This window comes from Polypterus senegalus, chromosome 2 (assembly GCF_016835505.1).
Source record: "Polypterus senegalus isolate Bchr_013 chromosome 2, ASM1683550v1, whole genome shotgun sequence".
Taxonomy (NCBI): domain Eukaryota; kingdom Metazoa; phylum Chordata; class Cladistia; order Polypteriformes; family Polypteridae; genus Polypterus; species Polypterus senegalus.
In genome coordinates, this window is record NC_053155.1 from 19872430 (window position 1) to 19897555 (window position 25126).

The 25126-nt window shown below is 37.5% G+C and overlaps 2 protein-coding genes across 2 annotated transcripts; both read left to right on the plus strand.

Moving 5' to 3' along the window:
* Positions 1-3791: 3791 nt before the first annotated feature.
* On the plus strand, positions 3792-4760 carry LOC120524320 (olfactory receptor 11H6-like). The gene has a single exon (XM_039746183.1). It carries the CDS (start codon positions 3792-3794, stop codon positions 4758-4760), a length of 969 nt encoding a protein of 322 aa, XP_039602117.1.
* Positions 4761-22479: 17719 nt separating this feature from the next.
* LOC120524321 (olfactory receptor 6N2-like) lies at positions 22480-23448 on the plus strand. The gene has a single exon (XM_039746184.1). The coding sequence runs from the start codon at positions 22480-22482 to the stop codon at positions 23446-23448; it is 969 nt and encodes a 322-aa protein (XP_039602118.1).
* Positions 23449-25126: the final 1678 nt, after the last annotated feature.

Genomic DNA, 25126 nt, shown 5'->3' on the forward strand with positions numbered 1-25126 from the left:
CAATTACAGGCTGAATAATGTAAGTAAGAGTTTACACTGTATTTTATTTATTTTTTAAAAAATTGCATTGTATTTTTTTAATTTAACTATTTTAAACATTTTAGGTTCTGTGTCATTTTCTGTATGATCTTTCTTGATCATGTTAGTAATTTGAATTACAATTTTGTTTCCATTATATTCTGCATCATCTTTTATTTACAAATGTCCAAGTTATAAATCTGACTATACAAGACATTGATTAATGAAAAATGTCTTTACATACAGTAGATTCAAAGGAAAATTAAGAAAAACTAATAATTAAACTAAACTAATGAAAAAATTATTAGTTATTTTTATTTGCATTCATGAACACATTCAAAAAAAATTAAAATGTTTCCACCACTTCACATTTAAGTACAAGATTTAATAGAAATGTAATTAAAATTTTACAAATTACACAATGTATTCATATATGCAGTATTGTTCTAAATCGATTCTACATGAAGATATTCAGTCATATATATGTAAACATATACAGTATGTAAAGGAAACAATAATCCATATTCATTGACTTACACAGAACTTCTCGAGGTTTTGTCACTTTTTAGTTTCTTTGTATGCTGGCCCATCATTTGTCCACGTTTTTTAATGCACTCCTTTGAATCATCCAGAAGTAGTCCTCCATCATAATGACACCCCAGCATTTCTGGTACCATCTTTCCTTGCCCTTGATATCCTGATGAAATCTTTCGCCCTGCACTTCACTCACTGCTCAGTATTTTATATACAGTGTGGTAACATTTCCAGCAAAGGAACAGAGTCCATTGGCGGTTTTGCCTCAACTAATACAGTATGTTGGGTTGGGTTTTTGATATAACTAAAATTCATTTATTTCTTTAATAGGATTGTTGTTAATTACATTTCAGCAATTTCTACATTATTATCTTAATTAGAAATACATAAAAACATAAGACATTTGACAAGCTAGTGGAGACCATTCAGTATATCAAGTTTGTTTGCTAATAGCTAAGCTGCCCCAAAATTTCATGCAGATCCTTCTTGAAGGTTATCAGGGTTTCTGCTTCAACTCCACGTCTTGGTAGTTTGTTTGAAGTTCCCACAGTTCTTTGAGTAAAGAAGTCCTTCCTGTTATAAGTGCATATTGCACTTCCCCATAATTTCCACTGTTTTCGTCAAGCACAGGATTCATCCTTAAATTGGAAGAATTCTGCTGGATCTACTTTATCAATGACTTTGAGGACTTTAAATAGCTGGGTTAGGTCCCCACACAATCTTAACTGCTTGAGACCAGTGGCTTGGCTCGAGTTTGTGCCGCTCGGGGCGAGGCACTACTTCAATTTGCCTCCCTCCAACATATCTGAATATGTTAACCTATTTAAATAGAAAATTAAAATGATGTATTGAAAAAGATTAAGAAATTTTGCAATACTTTTTCACATATAAGCATCAACTAGACAAGAATATCGTATAGATGCACTGATAAGCCGTACTCTGATTATTAGTTTAATATAATTACGCTGTGAAAACCAGAACCAGTGTAGTGTACAAATGATATGTGGGGATGTTTTCTGCGCAGAGCAAGAATGCATTTGGATTGAAAACTAAACAAAATTATAAATTGTAAATTAGTTGTTCATCTTCCTAAAAATTACTATCGGAGTGATGTTTATGTTTATTTTTGTTACCGCCTCATACATTTCAACTGCTGTGTCTGAAAATTAGTAGCATTTGTGGATAAAAATCAGAGAATTGTACTTTTTTTCATTGATGAGTGATATTTTTCTGAACCCTGCTGCTTAGATACGAATTGTACTGATCCTTTTGGCCAATAATGCCATCCCCAAAAATGTGCCGACCGGGGCGGACCACCCCCTCTGCTCGCCCCTAGCTACGCCACTGCTTGAGACTAAATAGGTTTAATTCTCGGAAAACTTTTAGAGCAGGACAAGTCTAATGATGCGTGTTTGCTCTTCTCTGCACAGCTTCACGTGCTGCTGTCTTTTTGTAGCATGTTAACCAAAATTGCACACAACTCTCCAGATGAGGTCTCACAAGTGCATGATATATTCTAAGCATAACATCCCTTGATTTCTATTCAGCAGTTTTTAAAACATAACATTTTATCTGTCTTTTAATCGCTTCAGCACCTTGCTTACATGATGAAAACATTGCGTCAATATAAACCCCTAAATCTTTTTCAGAGTTTGCTTCATGTAGGTCAGTGTCTCCTGTATTGTATTTATAGGTAATGTTCCTTTTGCACATGTGTAACACTTTGCAGTTTTCTGCATTAGACTACGTTGTTCAAGTGTTCGCCCAGCTGTGAAGCTTGCTCATATCTTTCTGAACTGTTTTTGTTTACGCCTCAGTGTCTGCTATTCCTCAAATTTTTGTTTTATCCACAAATTTCACAAGTTTGCTAACTATATGAAAACCTATGTCATTAAAATAGATCAGAAAAACTAACGGTCCAAGGACACACCTCGAGGGACTCCACAGATGTCATATACGCTTGATATCTTTGTCTCTGATTAATCAACTTGTGATCCAATTTAGTAGGTTACTTTTGATGCCTACAACATCTTGTTTCAGAATTAAATACTAAAAAGCCTTCATTGTGCTGGTTTATAGAACAAGTGATAGGTAGCAATATATGTTTTTTAGGAGCACTTTAAACAAATAGTTACATCTGTATGTTCCAGTGCTTCTCACGTCCCTCTGTGACTGTTGGCTTTTGTTCCAACCAGTTAGAAAATTAGTGAGCCATTTCCCCTCTAATTGATCTCATTTAATTAGCTAATCTTTTATTCTGTGCTTAGAAAAGCACAGCAGTGTGATGTTTACATTTCTAAGACAGTGTTTGTATTTTGCTATAGTTTTAAAATAACTCTTGTTAGTCGTCTTTGTATTAATTAGCCCTTTTTTGTGTAGTTTCCTCCCTTAATTTTATTCTAATAATGACAATTTACAATGAGTAGAACAGAGAGCTGGACAAACACCACTGAATGCTGAAAGGTTGCAGTGTCAGACTAACTGTGGTGCTCATTAGTAAATAATGGATTGAATAACCACAACACCTGGGAATAATGAGGTTGAAAATTTTTAAAAACCATGTTTTTAAAAAAAATAAAACAAAAACATTAAATTACTTCAATGTAACATTCAAAAATGTTTGGTACATTCTAATAGAAATTTATCAATTATATATATTTTTTTTATTTCGACATTGACCCTGTGTTTGAGTAAGGAACATCAAGTCCAAAAAGGTGAATGTTGGGGTGCCAAGCCAGCCTTCCCCGTTTAATCCAACGATACATCAAACAAAACAGGCACTGTATGGGGCGAATAGGAAACCAAATAAAACATAGTTGGATGGCGGTTAGTACACAGTGGATTACTTCCTGCAGGGTGCTCTGATCACAGAGTGATGCCTCCTCCATGAGGTCCTGTGATTTATATGGAGGATCAGAAGGGGCGGAGTCAGCTGCCCTCACCCTGTGTCTTCTCGGTACTGTGGAGAGAATGGAAGAGGACATGATTAGCACCATCACCCACCCCATACCAATGTGTCATTACGTGCCTCAGATAACACACATGTGTGACAAACCCAAAACACAGAAACTGGGAAATAACAGCTTGATTATTTAGAGTAGCAGTCCCATTAAAATAAGGAGTTGGTTGAAACAAAAACCTGCAGTCACATGAGCTCTGCAGGATAGAGGTTGGGAAACACTAATATATTCTAAGTGTTTGATTTCTTTTCATTTTTCAGTTTTGATTGCACCAAGGTCATGTCTGGAGAAAACCAAACCAACATTCCAGTGACAGAATTTCTCATTACCGGATTTCCTGGACTCCGAGACCAAGAAAGCAGGAAAACGTTATTTGCTGTCTTCCTGACAGTCTACCTGTTTATCCTAGTGGGAAACATCTTGTTGATCCTCATCTTTTCATCAGACCGCACCCTACACACCCCCATGTACATACTGGTCTGTGGACTGGCTGTTTTAGACATTGCCATCACAACTAACACCGTGCCCAGCATGCTAGTTCTGTTTAGACTCGAATCTCGATCCACTCCCTTTGCCACCTGTTTCATTCAGATTGTGTTTTTTCAGGGTTTCTTTTCAACAGAATGCTTCCTTCTTTGCCTAATGGCTTATGACCGCTATATAGCCATCTGCAATCCACTCCACTACCCCAACTTAATGAATAACAGTCGCATCTCCAAGTTGATGGCTTCTTGCTGGGTGTCAGGTTTTATTTGTGCTGCACCACCCATTGTTCTCATGCTAAGATTTCCTTTTTGTGGGTCCAACCAAATTAATCATTGCTTCTGTGACTTTGCTTCTGTTCTGCATTTAGCTTGTGGGGATGTTAAAATGACCAGCTTTGTGGTTTTGTCCATGGGCATGAGTGTGCTGTTTATCCCTTTGATATTTATTCTGTTCTCTTACATGCGGATCATATATTCAGTGATTCAAATCTCTACCACTATTGGACGACTTAAGGCTTTTTCCACGTGTGGCACACATATGCTGGTCATATCCGTATTTTTCTTGGTAGCTGGTGGGGTCTTCACCTCTGATCGAATTCCTGGGACATCTGTGGACATGAGAATCATGGGACTGTTAATCCAGAATGTCTTTCCAGCTCTAGTGAATCCTGTTATTTACTGTCTGAGGACCAAAGAGATTAGAAATAGCTTTAAAAAAACTTTAAGGAAGAGTGGAATCTTATACTGCAGTGTGACCGTTTAAGTTATTAACCAAAATATTTATTTGTGGTATTTAATAGTAATTGAAGGATTGCTTCTGCTTCATTCCTCTATAGCTCTTACTTACTAAATATGATTAAGTATTCTCATTATTGAAATTTTTTCCCTATATTTGGGAATGTTATTTCATCTACATACTGTTATGGTTTGTGTTTGTTTTCAATTGTTTACTCTTTTCCTACAGTTCTGTTATTTACATATTATGGCTTTTTTTAAGGGTCACTGTACCCATTTTTAGCATTATTGTTTGAATCAGAAATCATTTTCTTAGGATTACATAATTTTGGTATTTCTGTGCATCACCATTTTGAGCATTAGTTGCTAGGGCGCTGCAATGGAGATGCATGTTGATGACAGGATAAAACGTCAGCACCATGCACTTCCTTCTTGTCATGTTTGGGGTTCAGAGTTGTACAAAGAACAGCCAGAAAAATCCTTTTAAGCAGACTTTATTCCAGAACTTCAGGAAACAGCAATGGAACCATTATTACACACAGAAAACATGTCATCTTCTTCAGATGTTTAACTCCATGTGAGGGTTCATCTAAATGAAAAGAAGGCAGTTGCCTTCTTCAGCCCTACAGAGTTGTAGAAAGGCAGGACTAGCAGTTTCATTGCATCGTCTAAAAAATAGAAAAGCCAGATAAGGTCTGAACAGAAAACACAGAAAATCACTTGGTTTAAAAGGTTTCTGTTATCATGAGATATGAGACTCGCACAAACCTACATTCAATCCCACGCTTTCAACCTGCTACCAGTTGGAAAGTGTGTTTACTTTTTAATTTAATTTAGCTGTAAAAAATAAAAGTGTAGCCCAATCACTCACAATCTAACAAAATCTCTGCACGGTTGTTGTTGGTGTTCATTCTTCTTCTTCTTCTTCTATTCCTACTTCAAAATGAGGTTGATGTGCCTGATCATTTCTCTCCATACAGCTTGGTCTGGCACCTTCTACTCAGTCAGACATTTTTCCTTCAAATATTCTTTCACTTTAACCATCCATTTCCCCTTTAGCCTCACTTCAGTTTGTTTTCTCCTGTGACTCCATTTTTATGACTCTTTTGTCTGTCTTCATCACATGTTCATACCACTTCAACACACATACCCGTACTTTCTTAGATACAGCATCTCTTTCACTTTTGTGGTACCTCTGATTGTCTCAGTACTTATTCCACACATCCATCTCAACATTTTCATTTCTGTCACATCTAACTTCTTCTCCTGTGATTCCTTTACTGCTTATGTCTCATCTCCATACATCATTGCTGGTCTTACCACTCTCTTAAAATCCCTAACTTTAACCTTCACCTTAATTCTTTAATAAACTCATCCACCTTCGCCAACTCTATGCCTTGCATCCTCACCATTCCACTGACCTCCCTCTTATTTACACACATGTATTCTGTCTTGTTCCTACTGACCTTCATTCCTCTCCTCTCTAAGGCATATCTCCACCTCTCCAGGGTCTCCTCAACCTGCTTCCTTCTCTCGCTACAGATCACAATGTCATCAGCAAACATCATAGTCCATGGGCACTCCTGTCTAATCTCATCTATCAAACTGTCCATCACCATTGCAAATAAGAAAGGGCTCAGAGCCGATCCCTGATGCAATCCCACCTCCACCTTGAATGCATCCGTCACTCCTGCTGCAGACCTCACCACGGACACACTTTCCTCGTACATATCCTGTACAACTCTTACATACTTCTCTGCCACTCCTGACTTCCTCATACAATACCACAACACCTCTCGATCACTGTGTCATATGCTTTCTCCAGGTCCACAATGACACAATGCAACTCCTTCTGTCCTCCTCTATACTTATCCATCAACACCCTCAGAGCAAACATTGCATCTGTGGTGCTCTTTCTAGACATGAAACCATACTGGTGCTCACTAATCATCACCTCACTTCTTAACCAATCTTCCACTACTATTTCCCATAACTTCATGCTGAGGCTCATCAATTTTATCCCCCTGTAGTTACTACAGTCCTATACATCCCCTATTCTTAAATATCGGCACCAGTACACTTTTCCACTTGCAAGTCACTTTCCAAGATTCCATTAAACAATCTGGTTAAGAAATCCACTGCCATCTCTCCTAAACACCTCCATGCTTCCACAGGTATGTCATCTGGACCAACAGCTTGTCCTACCACTGATCCTAGATATTTAAATGCATTCACTTTTTTCAATAGCTTACCCTGCAGAGTAACTTCTGCATCCTGACCATTAAACCTCACATATTCTGTCTTCTTCCTGTTTATCTTCATCTTCATATATCTTCACATATTTATCTTCATCCCTCTATCATCCAAAGCCCTTCTCCATTCTTCCAATTTCCTCTCCAGTTTCACTTTTCTGATGCTACACAACATGAGCAAAAAGCCTGCACCAGGGGGACTGGTCTTTTATCAAAATGACTCAACTCATCCAAAACCAAATCAAAGAGGTAAGTTGCCTGTGTTTTAGTGGTGTTTTCAGATGCTTTTTTCGTTGACTTCAACTTCTGTTTTGGTTTAGTGCTTAGAATTAAGGAAAGATGGGACAGATTCTCGGTAACAGTCTTTTTGCTGGTCAGTTTCCCCTTTTTTTGGCAAAAATAAAAATATTAACTCATTAGAAATTACAACTTTGAGACTTTTTCTGACATTTCAAAGACAGATTTTATTATTGGTTAGCTTTTTTGTTATTTATAGTAAAAAGTGTATTTAACTATTTGTGGAAACATACATTACATGACGATAGCAGGCTATTTTGCCCTGATGCTACTGACATAGCTGTTACAGTAGCTTTGAGCTCTTGGGACATTTCATTGGTGTTCATAGATGTTGTAAAAAGTTACAGCTAGCATTGCAAATGTCTGCAGCCTCACTGGATTGAGAAATTAGTCACATCCAAAATACAGGACAAATCAAGAGTTTTTATTAGGGCTCACAGGAAAATACTGTATTTGGAAATACAGGACATCTGGTCGCCCTACCCAAATACTTGGTCTGAAAAGAAAATTTAAGGTTGGTTTTGAAGTAGAAGTTCAAAGGTTGACATGCTCTGACCTACCAATATGAAGACATTTCACCAACAATATGATGTCCACATTTATGTATTTGCTTAATTGTACCCTTTGTGGAGGTGGCAGTTCAAACCTGCACTTCAGTTCAGTGTGAGCAGCTCTTTAGGCAAGTAGATTGACAGACTGGAGGCTGTTTTTGCAACAAAAAAAATATTTTTTATGTGATTTGTTTGTGTTATGTTTCATTTTCTAGGGAAACATAAACATGCCCATTGCCTGGGAAAGATTAGAATAAAAACTTCTAACATCTTACACATTCAAATACAGGCAAGATGTTAAATGTTGTACGAAAATGAAAGATAAGGATGAAGTGTTGGTGAACCTCGAAGGCAAACCCCATATAATTGACTGGAAAGAAAATAGCAAAAATGTTAGACGTCTTTTCAGACAGGAGTCAGGTGATCAACTGAAGCAAATAAGGTGGTGGTGCCCTTTAACAGGAAACCAGACCAGAGTGGGCAGGACCAGGAAACGGTGACCCTGAATTGCCAGGTCATCTGACCTGTAAGAAAGAAAGGAGGAGAAGCATTAGGCAACAGCGCCATCCTTCAGCTCAGGGTGGAATTACCATTAGATAAGCCTTCAAGTTATCTCCCAAGTGCATGTGTGCGACAATGTGTAGAATATATTCATAAATTAAGCACTAAAAAAAGCACTCTTTTGATATATACAATGTACATACAATCTGCGTATAATGCAATTCTTCCTGATAGGCCTTGGCTTTTAAAATTAAGTATATATTTGTGTGTATATTGCATTGCATGTTTGGCATGAATGTTATTTTGTATTCATATCTATATTACATTTATAAATGTTTACTGTGTCCTGTATCTCTCTAGGTAGTGTGGAATAAAGTTTTTTGATTGAACTCACTAAAGGTTTTCCTGAAATGTTATAATCCATAAATACATCAGTTTTGGGATGTGTCTTGTTTTTGATTCATCTGTAAATCAATTTGTGATAGCTGGAATTATGATAAGTGTTTCATTACCTCATATTATTGAATATGAAGGAAACAACACCCATCTACCTGTCTATCTATTCATCCACTTACCTGCACAATTTGACTACAATTTGAAAAGCATCTCAGGAGAAAGGTCCATTTCAAAGCACACTGTATCACCAGGTCAATTGACAAGTGACAGCCTAAGATGCCAATGTCTTTACAATGTGGTAAGAAGAACCCAGAGGAAAATATGAAGAATGTGCAAACTCTGACTAGTTGGGTCAAACTGGAAATCAATGCTCATATTTATCACATGTCTGAGTAGGAAAACGGTCCTAACTGTCATAAAAACCTCAGAGTGTCACAAATTTGGCGTTATTCTTAGGAATAGGAGTAATAGCATTTCATCAGTTTTCCCAACCTCTTAAACCCTTATGTGGCCCGGTACCTAGCTGACAAAAACGAACTACACACATCACGCACAGACACAAACGATACCTCCTTTGAAAGCCACATTTGTCTACTACAGACTTATATTGATGACATTGTTACAATATGTACAGTTGATTTGTAATATGACATGAAATCATATGTGTGCTCTGTCATACAATGTCATAAAAAATTAAAGCCAGCCTAGTCATTTTTCTGTACAAGGAATACCCAAGTGATATACATTAATTGATAGGTCTCAACCAGTCGATTTCAACCAATGCCTTGAACCCTGGATCCAACTGATCAAACAGCAGCCACATGCCAAAAACAGCACACAGTGTGTCTTAATTTACGTGTGCTCTCACATATCTATACTAATAAAAGGCAAAGCCCTCACTCACTCACTCACTCACTCACTCACTCACTCATCACTAATTCTCCAACTTCCCATGTAGGTAGAAGGCTGAAATTTGGCAGGCTTATTCCTTACAGCTTACTTACAAAAGTTGGGCAGGTTTCATTTCGAAATTCTATGCATAAGGGTCATAACTGGAAGCTATTTTTCCCCATATAATGTAATGGAGTTGAGTTGGAGATGGCCGTGGGGGGCGGAGTTTTGTGACATCATCACGCCTCCTACGTAAGTACGTAAGAACAAGGAAGAACTCCAAACAGCGATGAGCACAAAACGCCATTTCACAATTGAGAAGGCAGAAAAACATTATGAAGCAAATGATGCATACAAGCATATTCATAAGTATAGCTACTGCGGAAACAAAGCACGGCGTGAACCGTAAGTTTATATTAAATTAAGTTCATAGACAGGCTGCCACTAGCGTTTGTAATTTAGTGCCTGCCCATATAAGGCCGTCCATCAGCGGCAATCCAATACAAACACTGCCGGTAAATGTTCACGGGTGAAGGACTGTGCTTATGCAGAGGAAGATGAGATGGTCAGGGTGGTGTTTGGCACAAACTCATTGAAACTGCGAGAGAAACTTTTAAGTGCCGGGTCTTAGCTGACATTACACGAGATGGCACCAGCACAGCTGGGAACCTTCGATGCAAGAACACCAAGCTGCTCACGTGAACTGACGCAATGCGCAGACAAAAAGCAACAGTTCCAAAGAGTGCTGAACAAAAACCGAATTACACAATTGAGAAGGCAGCAAAAAATATGAAGCGCCTTATACATACAATCATATTCATAAGTGCAGCTACTGCGAAACAAAGCACACGGTGGAAAAAGTGAATGTCCTGCTAAAGGAAGACAGTGTAAAAAAAACGTGCATGCAGTTTGTCACATCACAGATAAAAGGAAGACGAGCTGTTTATTGATGCAGTAAGGAACTAATCGATGAATGAAACCTCTTATCTTTACAACGATTGACAAACACGGAATGTAACTTGAACACATCCTACAAATACGAGCCTGATTGAAAGAAATAATGATAATCAAATCCTTGATGACAGCAACATTCAATAACACTCACAAAACAATTACTGTATATTGACAATCATGTTACGTTATTTTTAAAATGTTCCCTTTTCTTTTTCATAACTTCTACTTCTCCACTGCGGTACACGGGTATATATATATAAATGTATATATATACCCCGATCTACAATACATACTTTAGCATAGACAAGCCACACGCTGTGGCTAATTGTAGAGTCTTAAGCCTCTAACGCCGACATTGAGGTTCGATTCGAGAGGGGTGTACTGACTATGTACGCGCTACCGATTCATTTTACCTTCGCATCTCCTTGGTTTGGGACGTATGAAAAATATTAGGTTAACGCAGAATCATGTTACGTTATTTTTAAAATTTTCCCTTTCTTAGCACAAGCACAGCTGAGAAGCTTCGATGCATGTACTCCATAACGCGTAAAAAATACGCATTTAATCACACTTTCAATTCCAAGCAAACGGGAACTTTTGTCAATGCATGATTTCCTGGTACATCCATTACACTGATGCACACATCACAGCTACAAAAATGTTAGAGTCGGAATAAAGCGCGTTCCTACGACTGATCATTTCGACTACCCGAACGAAGCCTTGATAAAAGCATGGTTTTGTGCACACTGAAAAGCAAGCAAAATTAGATGCATTACAGAAAGTGGACTTTGTGGCTCTTACTGGGGATCATTGGACTTCCGTGACCATTAGTAATTCTAAATACATCTAATTACAAAATGTTCAATGATCACACTGTTTTAGCCTAATGTACAAAATAATTTTGGCTAATGTTACTCAGAGTTTAAAGAGTAAGTTGGTCAAATTACCTTTTATGTTTCTGACTTATTTTTTTAAGAAGAAAACTGCACTTTATGTTGAAATTTTGGTTATTATTATTTAAAGACAATACTATTCTGAAAATGTACTTAAAGTACTTAAACTACCACTTTATTTTTAAGTCTGCCCAATTTTAACCAGGGATGATATTTTTGTTTCTGTTTTGAATTCAAATGCAGTTTAAAAGCTTTTTTCAGAAATTAAAACAGCTTCAGTTTACAATATTCATGTCCATGTCTATTATTTGATTCTGTCGCCCACTAAAACCGTTTTAAATTAAAAAAAACATTTGCGATTTGGGGCAAATTTACGTGTACAATTACATACATTAATCAAGATTAATTCTTACACAGCCTCTAATTAATTGGATTAATTTTTTAATCGAGTCCCACCTAATATATATATATGTAGATATATATATGTAGATTTGTATATGTGTGTATATACAGTATGTATATATGTGTGTGTGTGTATATATACAGTATGTGTATATATGTATATGTATATATATGTATGTGTGTATATATATATATAACTGTATATATGTATGTGTATATATATAGTATGTGTATATATATATATATATATATATATATATATATAGCAAAACTCATGACAATGACAAAACAATTACATTGTCAATCATGTTACGTTATTATTAAAATGTTTCCTTTTCTTTTTACTTCTCGCTGCCAATCGCAGTATATTTTATATATATATATATATATATATATATATATATATATATATATATATATATATATATATATATAGATATAAATACAGATATGACAACAACACTCATATCAATGACAAAACAATTACATTAACAATCATCTTACGTTATTTTTAAAATGTTTGCTTTTCTTTTTCATAACTTCTTTAACACACTACTTCTCCGCTGCGAAGCGCGGGTATTCTGCTAGTAACTCTAAAGCAACAGCAAAAATATACCAATAACATATAAACACTTACAGCAGATTCTCCTGATCAAAATGAGCCCACATCTTGAGTGAACATCTCAAGGCTGCTTTCCCCACACATAAATTTGAGATAAAGCAGCCTCAGGAAATCCAACATAATCCGTCAAAACAGCTACCATGACTGGACTGAACCACCTGGCTTTTCTGGAGGGGGGCCGAGTGTGTCGTACCTTCACAAAACTCACATCACTGGGCAGCTGAGACTGTGAAGTTTCCAATGACACCAAATATGGCCATGTTTGAACAATGGGCCTGCTCTGTCTTGCACAAAGAGGCTCCCATCTCACAGTGGAAGTGTGTCATTTTTGTGTGTTGCTGCATATGACTTCACAAAGTGACAGTGAGTATCGAGAAGGATATTGAAGAATTACAGCAGATTCTGCTGAATAAGACAAGCTCAAGCACCTCACCATGCAATGAAGCGTTTGCAAGATATTCACTATAAAATAACAGAGCAGCTGCTATTTCCTGGCAGATACCTCTGGCTCAGCGGGTCATGCCATCGCAGGCTTTACACCATTTTATTTCTGTGACTGAGACGTTTCCAACGATATATAACATGTCCATGTTTTGAAAAAAGGAAAGTATTAAAGGTTAGACAAATAAATGAAAATGTGTGATTTTGTGTGAGTGTGTGCGTATATGATAAATATATGTGTGTGTTTGTGTGTATGTGAGAAATTATTTATATTTTATCTAAATATTTTACACGGTGGTGCAGTGGGTTGCGCTGCCACCTCGCAGTTAGGAGACCTGGGTTCGCTTCCCGGTTCCTCCCTCCCTGGAGTTTGCATGTTCTCCCGATGTCTGCGTGGGTTTCCTCCCACACGTGTGCTTGGTGTGTGTGTGTTTGTGGGTGTGTGTGTGTGCCCTCTGCGGTGGGCTGGTGCCCTGCCCAGGGTTTGTGTCCTGCCTTGTGCCTGTGTTGGCTAGGATTTGCGCCAGCAGACCCCCGTGACCCTGTAGTTAGGATATAGCGGGTTAGATAATGAATGGATGGATAAATATTTTATATTGTTTATTATTTATGTTTATATTTCGGTCATCCCTGCTAAGAAAGGTTCTGGAGGTAAGAGTGGTGCCCATGGTGACAAATGCTGTAACTATTTATTTCTTTGTGCTATTAACACAGGTACAGTTGACAGGTCTGGGAATACCTCAGAGGTGAAAAACCTCACCTGGCGTTGCTTGAACCCTATGTTTTTTTTGCTATTTCGGCATCAATTTTTGAGTGAAGGAATGTTATATGTAAAGTTTTAATGAAAAAAATGACTGTCCATCTTGTATTTATTGGATAATAAGGCTTTATTATGGCTTTAGGCCTTACACCTTTTTTTTTTAAGAAACTACTGCTAACTTCACCAGGATTTAGGAGAGCTCATGAGCTGTTATTGAGTAGGTACTTAATGGAGGGAGAGGGAGAGAGAAGCCATTCAGATAATAATTGCACTTGAGTGCAGGGAGATAGACAGGGAGGATGTGGCGCATATGCAGCATTGTGGCATGCTCCTCAATTGTGGAATGCTGGTGATAAGTTATCCCAACCCCGTAACGATTTAAAAAGACAAGATCCCCACTAGGTTAGTTCTGACTCTCACATGCCCATTGTAAGCGCTTTTAGTGATGGACAGGGGAGTCAGCATGGGCACTGTAAATGGCCTGTGACTACACAGCCCCATATACCATATGCTGTGATGCTTTGTGTGTTCTGACACCTTTCTTTAATGGCCAGCAATTTATGCTTCAGTACCTCTTTAGTAGGATCTGACAAGACATGGTAGCCTTTGCTCCAATTGTGCATCAATGAGACTCTCTCACCAGTTGACTGGTTGTTCTTCCTTGGATATCTTTGGTAGGTGCTAACCACTGCATATCGGGATCACCCCACAAGACTTGTCGTTTTGGAGATGTTCTTACCCAGTTGTCTAAACGTCACAATTTGACTTTTGTTAAAGTCGGTCAGATCCTTATGGTTGTCCATTTTTCCAACTACCAAGACATCACCTTCAAGCACAGACTATTCACTTGCAGCCTAATATACTGTATGCTACCACTTGTCAGGTGCCAATGGAACAAGATAGTCGATATGATTCACTTCACCTCTCAGTGGTTTGAATTTTGTGGCTGATCGGTGTAAATACATTTATATCCCTCAAAAATGGCAAAATATATACTCATAGACTTTCTTTTACCCTAAGGCCTTCAGCATAAGGAACCCTGCTATTGACATTTAAGTCATTCTGGTTTAGGTTTTCCATTTTTATGACTCCTTTGTCTTTTCCTTTCAACTGAGATCAGTCCTAAGGGCTAATGTGATACTTCATTGTCCTCCCCCTTCCTTTCCACCGACTATATAAGCTTTCTGGCTTCTTGTTTTTGGATAAGAAACCAGTTGCCACACTTTACTTCTGTTTTCAGAAAACTCTCCTATCAGTCTCTTTTAATGTGCTGTCTGTTTCCTCTGCTCCTCCATTTTTCTGAAATAATACCTGCAAAATCTGTCTAATCTCTAATAATCCAAAACACTAAAATGTTGACTTTCAATTCTTACATCCTCTGTATCTTAGCCCCTGTAAATGTACATTTTTACCGTTTTTACACCGCTAACATTGCATAGTTTTACGTTTGTCCCCTTCTCTTTTTAAACCTGCCACTCTAACTCCCTTTCTAAGATTCCTTCTCTGAACATTTGTACTCTAACTCATATTTTCTTTCCCTTTGACTTCTCTGTTCTCGTTCCCTCCTATTTTCAATGAAGACTTTTCTCATTTGGCAGCGGGTTTTGCTGGCGTTGTGGTTTCCTATGTTATTGGCCTGTTGTCTTTGGGAACTCTCGCCATCTTAGATCACCTGGACATCCAGTAACGTAACTGACGTGTGGTCAGATGTCAGTTGCTTGGCAGGGGACCGAATGATTCCAGCTTGAGAAACACATTTGCTTTTTATTCCACTTCTTCTTGCCTTTGTTGAAGACTTTGTAGGACTGCAGCCACTTAGGGTTACCCTTGCATTTTTATCTTCCCTTTTCTCTTTGTTCTATTCACAGGAATGGTTGACCTGGGGGGGACATGGTTTGTGTGCGTGGTGGTGGGAAGTGTCCTTCCACAATGATGTTCCATATATGTTATTTCTTGGCAATATTTTGTGTTCAGTTTGATGTGTTTTGTTACCTAGTTATAAAAATGTTCACAAAGAAGAATACTTTATATATTACATTATAAATACAATGAAAAAAAGCTTCAGGTGTCCACCCCTTGTTGTTACAATACAAGGCTCATATGATAATTGTGATAATTACTTCTCATGGGAGGCATTCAAATCCAACTGTCCAGAGAAGACAGAACAATTAAATATATACAGACGCTCATTAGCACCTGAAACAGTTTGTGACAAACTGACTTTAAGTGTTTAAGTGGTAAGCACTAGATGCTCTCTTCCTGACAGAATGATAGAGACAAGTACATAGAAAATGGGCACAGATTATGAAACAGACAAACAGTGGAGAACTGCATAAAGAAAAGAAAAAATGAAGAAAGTCTGCTGAACATTTTTAGAAATTCAGTATCCCGGCAGTTCAGCATTCATCAGGTATACGTCTACATGTAGTGGTCTTTGCATATAAAATTAATTTGCAGTAACATGCTAAATTATGTAAGTAAGAGTTCATATTTTTTATAAAATTGCATTGTTTTTTTTTAAATTTAACTATTTTAAACATTTTAGGTTCTGTGTCATTTTCTGTATGATCTTGTTTTCACCATTCTTGATCATGTTAGTAATTTGATTTACAATTTTGTTTCCATTATATTCTGCATCGTCTTTTATTTATAAATGTCCAAGTTATAAATCTGACTATACAAGACGTGGATTAAAGGAAAATGTCTTTACATACAGTAGATTCAAAGGAAAATTTAGTTTATCTACTAAATTCATCAAAAATACATAAGTGCCTACATGTATTTCAGGCAATAGATTTTGACATTGTATATTTAATAATTTTTTTTTTAATAAATAATACACAAGTCTGCAATATTCAACTAATAATTAAACTAAACTAATGAAAAAAAATATTTTTATTTGCATTCATAAACACATTCAAAAATAATTAAAATGTTTCCATCACTTCACATTTAAGTACAAGATTTAATAGAAATGTAATTAAAATTTTACAAATTACACAATGTATTCATATATACAGTATTGTTCTAAATCGATTCTACATGAAGATATTCAGTCATATATATGTAAACATATACAGTATGTAAAGAAAACAATAATCCATATTCATTGACTTACACAGAACTTCTCGAGGTTTTGTCACTTTTTAGTTTCTTTGTATGCTGGCCCATCATTTGTCCACGTTTTCTAATGCACTCCTTTGAATCATCCAGAAGTAGTCCTTCATCATAATGACACCCCAGCATTTCTGGTACCATCCTTCCTTGCCCTTGATATCCTGATGAAATCTTTCGCCCTACACTTCACTCACTGCTCAGTGTTTTATATACAGTGTGGTAACATTTCCAGCAAAGGAACAGAGACCATTGGCGGTTTTGCCTTAACTAATACAGTATGTTGGGTTGGGTTTTTGATATAACTAAAATTCATTTATTTCTTTAATAGGATTGTTGTTAATTACATTTCAGCAATTTCTATATTATTGTCTTAATTAGAAATACATAAAAACATAAGAAATTTGACAAGCTAGTGGAGATCATTGAGTATATCAAGTTCGTTTGCTAATAGCTAAGCTGCCCCAAAATTTCATGCAGATCCTTCTTGAAGGTTATCAGGGTTTCTGCTTCAACTCCATTTCTTGGTAATTAGTTTGAAGTTCCCACCATTCTTTCAGTAAAGAAGTCCTTCCTGTCACGAGTCCTTAATGCACTTCCCCATAATTCCTACTGGTTTCCTCAAGTACAGGATCCACCCTTGGATTGGAAGAATTCTGCTGGATCTACTTTATCAATGACTTTGAGGACTTTAAACAGCTGGGTTAGGTCCCCACACAATCTTAACTGCTTGAGACCAGTGGCGTAGCTCGAGTTTGTGCCGCTCGGGGTGGGGTACTGCCTCAATTTGCCGCCCTCCAACATATCTGAATATGTTAACCTATTTAAATAATAAGTTAAAATGATGTATACAGAAAAATTAAGATACTGTACATTTTGCATAGATTTATTCATATATATATAGAAAATGCAATACTTTTCAACATATAAGCATCAGCTAGACAAGAATATAGTATAGTCGCACTGATAAGCCGTACTCTGATTATTAGTTTAATATAATTACGCTGTGAAAACCAGAACCAGTGTAGTGCACAAGTGATAGGTGGACATGTTTTCTGAGCAGAGCAAGAACGCATCCGGATTGATAATGAAATGAAATTATAAATTGTAAATTATTATCGGTGTGATGTTTATTTTTGTTATCTCCTCATACATTTCAACTGCTGTGTCTGATGCCGTCACAGAAGGACATTCTGAAAATTATTTTTGAAGCATTTGTGGATAAAAATCAGAAATTTGTACTTTTTTTCATTCAAGAGTGATATTTTTCTCAACCCTGCTGCTTACACACGAATTGTACTGAGCCTTAACATAACATTTTATCTGTCTTTTAATCGCTTCAGCACCTTGCTTACATGATGAAAACATTGCGTCAATATAAACCCCTAAATCTTTTTCAGAGTTTGCTTCCAGTAGGTCAGTGTCTCCTGTATTGTATTTATAGGTAATGTTCCCTTTGCACATGTCTAGCACTTTGCAGTTTTCTACGTTAAACTACGTCATCCAAGTGTTCGCCCAGCTGTGAAGCTTGCTCATATCTTTCTGAACTGTTTTTGTTGATGCCTCCGTGTCTGCTATTCCTCAAATTTTTGTTTCATCTACAAATTTCACAAGTTTACTGCTAAATCAATTTGTGATCCAATTTAGTAGGTTACTTCTGATGCCTACAACATCTAGTTTCAGAATTAGATACTCAAAAGCCTTCATTGTTCTCGTTTAACAAGTGATAGGTAGAAATATATGTTGTTTAGGAGCATTTAAAACAAATAGTTACATCTGTATGTTCCAGTGCTCTGTGACTGTTGGCTTTTGTTCCAACCAGTTACAAAATTAGTGAGCCATTTCCCCTCTAATTCATCTCATTTAATTAGCTAATTTTTACTCTGTGCTTAGAAAAGCACAGCAGTATGATGTTTACATATTTAAGACAGTGTTTGTATTTTGCTATAGTTTTAAATGAACTCTTGTTAGCTGTCTTTGTATTAATTAGCCCTTTTTCTGTGTAGTTTCCACCCTTAATTTTATTCTAATAATGGCAATTTACAACGAGTAGAACAGAGAGCTGGACAAACACCACTGAATGCTGAAAGGATGCAGTGTCAGCTCATTAGTAAATAATGGATTAAATAACCACAACACCTGGGAATCGTGATGTTGAAAATTTTAAAAAAACATATTTAAAATAGAAACAAAACAAAAATATTAAATTACTACAATGTAACATTCAGAAATGTTTGGTACATTCCAATAGAGATTTATCAATCATAACTTTTTTAAGAATTTCGACATTTACCCTGTGGTTGAGTAAGGAACATCAAGTCCAAAAGGATAATTGTTGGGGCGCCAGCTGTCCCCGTTTAATCCAAGGATGCATAAATCAAAACAGGCACTGTCTGGGGCGAATAGGAAACCAAATAAAAAAAAAGTTGGAAGGCGGTTAGTACACAGTGGATTAGTTCCTTCAGTGAAGGCCATGGGACAAGAGCTCCGTCCTGCAGGGTGCTCTGATCACAGAGTGATGCCTCCTTCCTGCTGCCCTGTGATTTATAGGTGGAAGATCAGAAGGGGCGGAGTCAGCTGCCCTCATCCTTTGTCTTCTCGGTATTGTGGAGAGAATGGAAGAGGACATGATTAGAACCATCACCCCCCCAATATCAGAGGGGGATTATGTGCCTCAGATAACACACATGTGTGACAAACCCAAAACACAGAAACTGGGAAATAACAGCTTGATTATTTAGAGTAGCAGTCCCATTACAATACAATACAATACAGTTTATTTTTGTATAGCCCAAAATCACACAGGAAGTGCCGCAATGGGCTTTAACAGGCTCTGCCTTTTGACAGCCCCCCAGCCTTGACTCTCTGAGTACACAAGGAAAAACTCCCAATAAAACCTTGTAGGAAAATGGAAGAAACCTCGGAAAGGCAGTTCAAAGAGAGACCCCTTTCCAGGTAGGTTGGGCGTCCAGTGGGTGTCAAAAGTAGGGGGTCAATACAATACAATATACAGAACAGAACAATTCCTTAAGACAGCATAATAATAAAAATTTTAGAAGTACGGTTTAACAGTAGATGATATGACATAATTAGGTTTGGATATTTTTAGAGTCCTGGAGACCTCATCCATCAAGCTGCCCTCCCCATTTGGCCATGCCACGGCTGAAACGTTGCTCATGAAAGGACCCTCTTTCCCATGATTCCTGTGATCCTCCATCAGGGATGACTTTACCATAGGCAGGCAAACAACTTGGCAGGTGGGCCGTGGCACCAATTGCCACATTTGGGTACTGAGAAAAGAAACAGAATAGGTGAGGGTTAGTATTCAAATATAATTATCATGTTACTTATGTTATAGTGCTAATGACTAACAACAGAGATGCAGTCTGTACAGTTAATCAGCAGCTCTAGTCAGGATATGCTAAACTGAAGTAGTGAGTCTTCAGCCGGGATTTAAAGGCTGAGACTGAAGGGGCATCTCTTATGGAAGCAGGAAGACCATTCCACAGTTTAGGGGCCCTGTAACTAAAAGCTCGACCTCCCACTGTTATTTTATTAATCCTTGGAATCCTAAGCAGACCGGCATCTTGAGATCTTAATGTGCTCAGGTTTGTAAGTCATGATAAGTTCAGACAAGTAAGCGGACCTTGGCCATTTAATGCTTTATATGTTAAAAGGAGGATTTTGAAATCTGCCCTAAACTTAACTGGGAGCCAGTGTAAAGATTTAAGAACTGGGGTTATGTGTTCATATTTTCTTGTTCTTGTAATAATTCTTGCAGCGCATTTTGGATTAACTGGAGGCTGTATAGAGAACAGTTTGAACAGCCAGTGAACACCGCATTGCAGTAGTCAATCCTACTAGAGATAAATGCATGAATTAATTTCTCACAATCCTGTTTATTTAGAAAGCGCCTTAATTTCCTAACATTTTTAAGATGGAAAAACATGTTTTGGACAACTTTGTAATATGTGCTTTAAATGACATGCTAGAGTCAAAGATAACTCCTAGATTGCGGGCTGATTCAGTAAAATTAATTGGGATTCCAACTGAGTTAAATGACGACAAAATATTGCTGTGATCAGCGTCATTCCCTCCAACAATTAACATCTCTGTTTTATCTGTATTTAAAGACAAGTAGTTCTCATTCATCCATTCCTTTAATTCACTAACACAACTAATTAAAGACAACATCGGAGAAACTTCATTTGATTTAAATGAAAGGTATAACTGGGTGTCATCTGCATACGAGTGAAAATTAACATTATGTTTCCTAATGAGAGATCCCAGTGGAAGCATGTAAAGTGAAAACAGTAAAGGTCCAGTACTGAGCCCTGCGGACACCATATTGAACTTCTGTGTATAATGATGGAGTACTGTCTGCACATTTCTGTACATACTGGAATCGATTTGATAAATAAGAACTGAACCAAGCGAGCACGGGCCTGTAAGCCCAACATCGCTTTCTAGCCTGTGCAGTAAAATAGAATGGTCAATGGTGTCAAATGCTGCACTTAAGTCCAACAACATAATTACAGTGGAATTTCCTTCATCAGAGGATATCAGAATGTCATTTACAACCCGTGTTAGTGCCGTTTCTGTACTATGACCAGTGCGAAAGCCAGACTGGAATTTCTCAAATAAATTGTAATGCGTAAGGTGTGACTGAAGCTGACTGGCGACTACTTTCTCTAGTATTTTAGAGAGAAATGGTAAATTTGAAATAGGCCTATAGTTATTTAGTATGTGTGGGTCTAGGTCTGACTTTTTAAGTAAAGGTTTAATGACTGACACTTTTAGTGCATCAGGTACGTGCCATGCAGTAATGAACTATTGATAACGGTTAGAATAGGCGCTGCAAGAACATCCATTGCACTTTTTACTAGTTTTGTTGGCACTGGATCTAGGGAACAAGTAGTGGGCTTCATTTTAGTAATTAAAGTTAAGACTTCCTGGTGAGTTACAGGATTAAAATTACTAAAGTGCTGAATGCAATGTGCAGGGTCTGCTAAGCTAATATTTGGTTTGTACTGTGATGCTGAGATCTGGGATCTTATATTTTTAATTTTCTCATTAAAGAAGTTCATAAAGTCTGTACTGCTAATATCTGTTGGTATTTTGCACTGTTGATCTGAATTGCCATTTGTTAATTTAGCCACTGCTCTAAAAGTACCCTAGGATTTTTATTATTGCTATCTATTAATGTAGAATAGTATTCTGAGCGAGCTTTAAAGAGGGCTTTTTTATATTTATTTACACTCTCTGTCCATGCAATTTGAAAGACATGTAGCTTTGTTGTTCTCCATCTGCGCTCCAGTTTTCGACACTCTAATTTAAGAGCTCGATTGTTTTCATTAAACCAGGGAGAGTTTCTATGTGCTTTGATCACTTTTGTTTTTAAGGGAGCCACTGTGTCCAGAGCATCTCTCAAGGTCACATTATAATGTGATATTAGCTGATCTAAATTGTTTTCCACGTTTACATTTGATGTTAACTGATCTAAATGGTTTTCCACAATTACGCTCGACTTACTCAAGGTATCTATAAAAAAAGGAGTCGATTGGAACAAAAACCTGCAGTCACATGAGCTCTGCAGGATAGAGGCTGGGAAACACTAATATATTCTAAGTGTTTGCTTTCTTTTCATTTTTCAGTTTTGATTGCACCAAGGTCATGTCTGGAGAAAACCAAACCAACATTCCAGTGACAGAATTTCTCATTACCGGATTTCCTGGACTCCGAGACCAAGAAAGCAGAGAAACTTTATTTGCTGTCTTCCTGACAGTCTACCTGTTTATCCTAGTGGGAAACTTCTTGTTGATCCTCATCTTTTCATCAGACCACACTCTACACACCCCCATGTACATACTGGTCTGTGGACTGGCTGTTTTAGACATTGCCATCACAACTAACACCGTGCCCAGCATGCTACTTCTGTTTAGACTCGAATCTCGATCCACTCCCTTTGCGACCTGTTTCATTCAGATTGTGTTTTTTCAGGGTTTTTTTTCAACAGAATGCTTCCTTCTTTGTCTAATGGCTTATGACCGCTATATAGCCATCTGCAATCCACTCCACTACCCCAACTTAATAAATAACAGTCGCATCTCCAAGTTGATGGCTTCTTGCTGGGTGTCAGGTTTTATTTCTGCTGCACCACCCGTTGTTCTCACGCTTAGATTTCCTTTCTGTGGGTCCAACCAAATTAATCATTGCTTCTGTGACTTTGCTTCTGTTCTGCATTTAGCGTGTGGGGATGTTAAAATGATAAGCTTTGTGGTCTTGTCCATGGGCTTGAGCATGCTGTTTATCTCTTTGATATTTATTCTGTTCTCTTACATGCGGATCATATATTCAGTGATGCAAATCTCTACCACTGTTGGACGACTTAAGGCTTTTTCCACTTGTGGCACACATATGCTGGTCATATCCGTATTTTTCTTGGTAGCTGGTGGGGTCTTCACCTCTGATCGAATTCCTGGGACATCTGTGGACATGAGAATCATGGGACTGTTAATCCAGAATGTCTTTCCAGCTCTAGTGAATCCTGTTATTTACTGTCTGAGGACCAAAGAGATTAGAAATAGCTTTAAAAAAACTTTATGGAAGAGTGGAATCTTATACTGCAGTGTGACCGTTTAAGATATTAACCAAAATATTTATTTGTGGTATTTAATAGTGATTGAAGGATTGCTTCTGCTTCATTCCTCTATAGCTCTTACTTACTAAATATGATTAAGAATTCTCATTATTGAAATTTTTTCCTTATATTTGGGAATGTTGTTTCGTCTACATACTGTTATGGTTTGTGTTTGTTTTCAATTGTTTACTCTTTTCCTACAGTTCTGTTATTTACATATTATGGCTTTTTTTAAGGGTCACTGTACCCATTTTTAGCATTATTGTTTGAATCAGAAATCATTTTCTTAGGATTACATAATTTTGGTATTTCTGTGCATCACCATTTTGAGCATTAGTTGCTAGGGCGCTGCAATGGAGATGCATGTTGATGACAGGATAAAACGTCAGCACCATGCACTTCCTTCTTGTCATGTTTGGGGTTCAGAGTTGTACAAAGAACAGCCAGAAAAATCATTTTAAGCAGACTTTATTCCAGAACTTCAGGAAACAGCAATGGAACCATTATTACACACAGAAAACATGTCATCTTCTTCAGATGTTTAACTCCATGTGAGGGTTCATCTAAATGAAAAGAAGGCAGTTGCCTTCTTCAGCCCTACAGAGTTGTAGAAAGGCAGGACTAGCAGTTTCATTGCATCGTCTAAAAAATAGAAAAGCCAGATAAGGTCTGAACAGAAAACACAGAAAATCACTTGGTTTAAAAGGTTTCTGTTATCATGAGATACGAGACTCGCACAAACCTACATTCAATCCCACGCTTTCAAGCTGCTACCAGTTTGAAAGTGTGTTTACTTTGTAGTTGAATCATCTGTAAAAAATTAAAGCGTAGCCCAATCATTTACAATCTAACAAAATCTCTGCATGGTTCTTGTTGATGTCCATTCTTCTTCTTCTTTTGTCTGCCTTCATCACATGTTCATACCACTTCAACACACTTACCTGTGCTTTCTTAGATAAAGCATCTCTTTCATTTTTGTGGTACCTCTGATTGTCTCAGTACTTATTCCACACATCCATCTCAACATTCTCATTTCTGTCACATCTAACTTCTTCTCCTGTGATCCCTTTACTACTTATGTCTCATCTCCATACATGATTGCTGGTCTTACCACTCTCTTAAAAACCTTACCTTTAACCTTCACCTTAATTCTTTAATAAACTCATCCACCTTCGACAACTCTACGCCTTGCATCCTCACCATTCCACTGACCTCCCTCTCATTTACAGACATGTATTCTGTCTTGTCCCTACTGACCTTCATTCCTCTCCTCTCTCGAGCATATCTCCACCTCTCCAAAGTCTCCTCAACCTGCTCCCTACTCTCGCTACAGATCACAATGTCATCAGCAAGCATCATAGTCCATGGGCACTCCTGTCTAATCTCATCTGTCAAACTGTCCATCACCATTGCAAAGAAGAAAGGGTTCAGAGCCGATCCCTGATGCAATCCCACCCCCACTTTGAATGCATCTGTCACTCTTAACGCAGACCTCACCACTGTCACACTTCCCTCGTACATATACTGTACAACTCTTACATACTTCTTTGCTACTCCTGACTTCCTCATACAATACCACAACTCCTCTCGAGGCACCCTGTCATATGCTTTCTCCTGGTCCACAAAGAAACAATGCAACTCCTTCTGTCCTCCTCTATACTTCTCCATCAACACCCTCAC

Coding starts and splice junctions, on each gene's coding strand:
- LOC120524321 (XM_039746184.1), top strand. CDS start 22,480: ATGTCTGGAGAAAACCAAACCAACATTCCAGTGACAGAATTTCTCATT.
- LOC120524320 (XM_039746183.1), top strand. CDS start 3,792: ATGTCTGGAGAAAACCAAACCAACATTCCAGTGACAGAATTTCTCATT.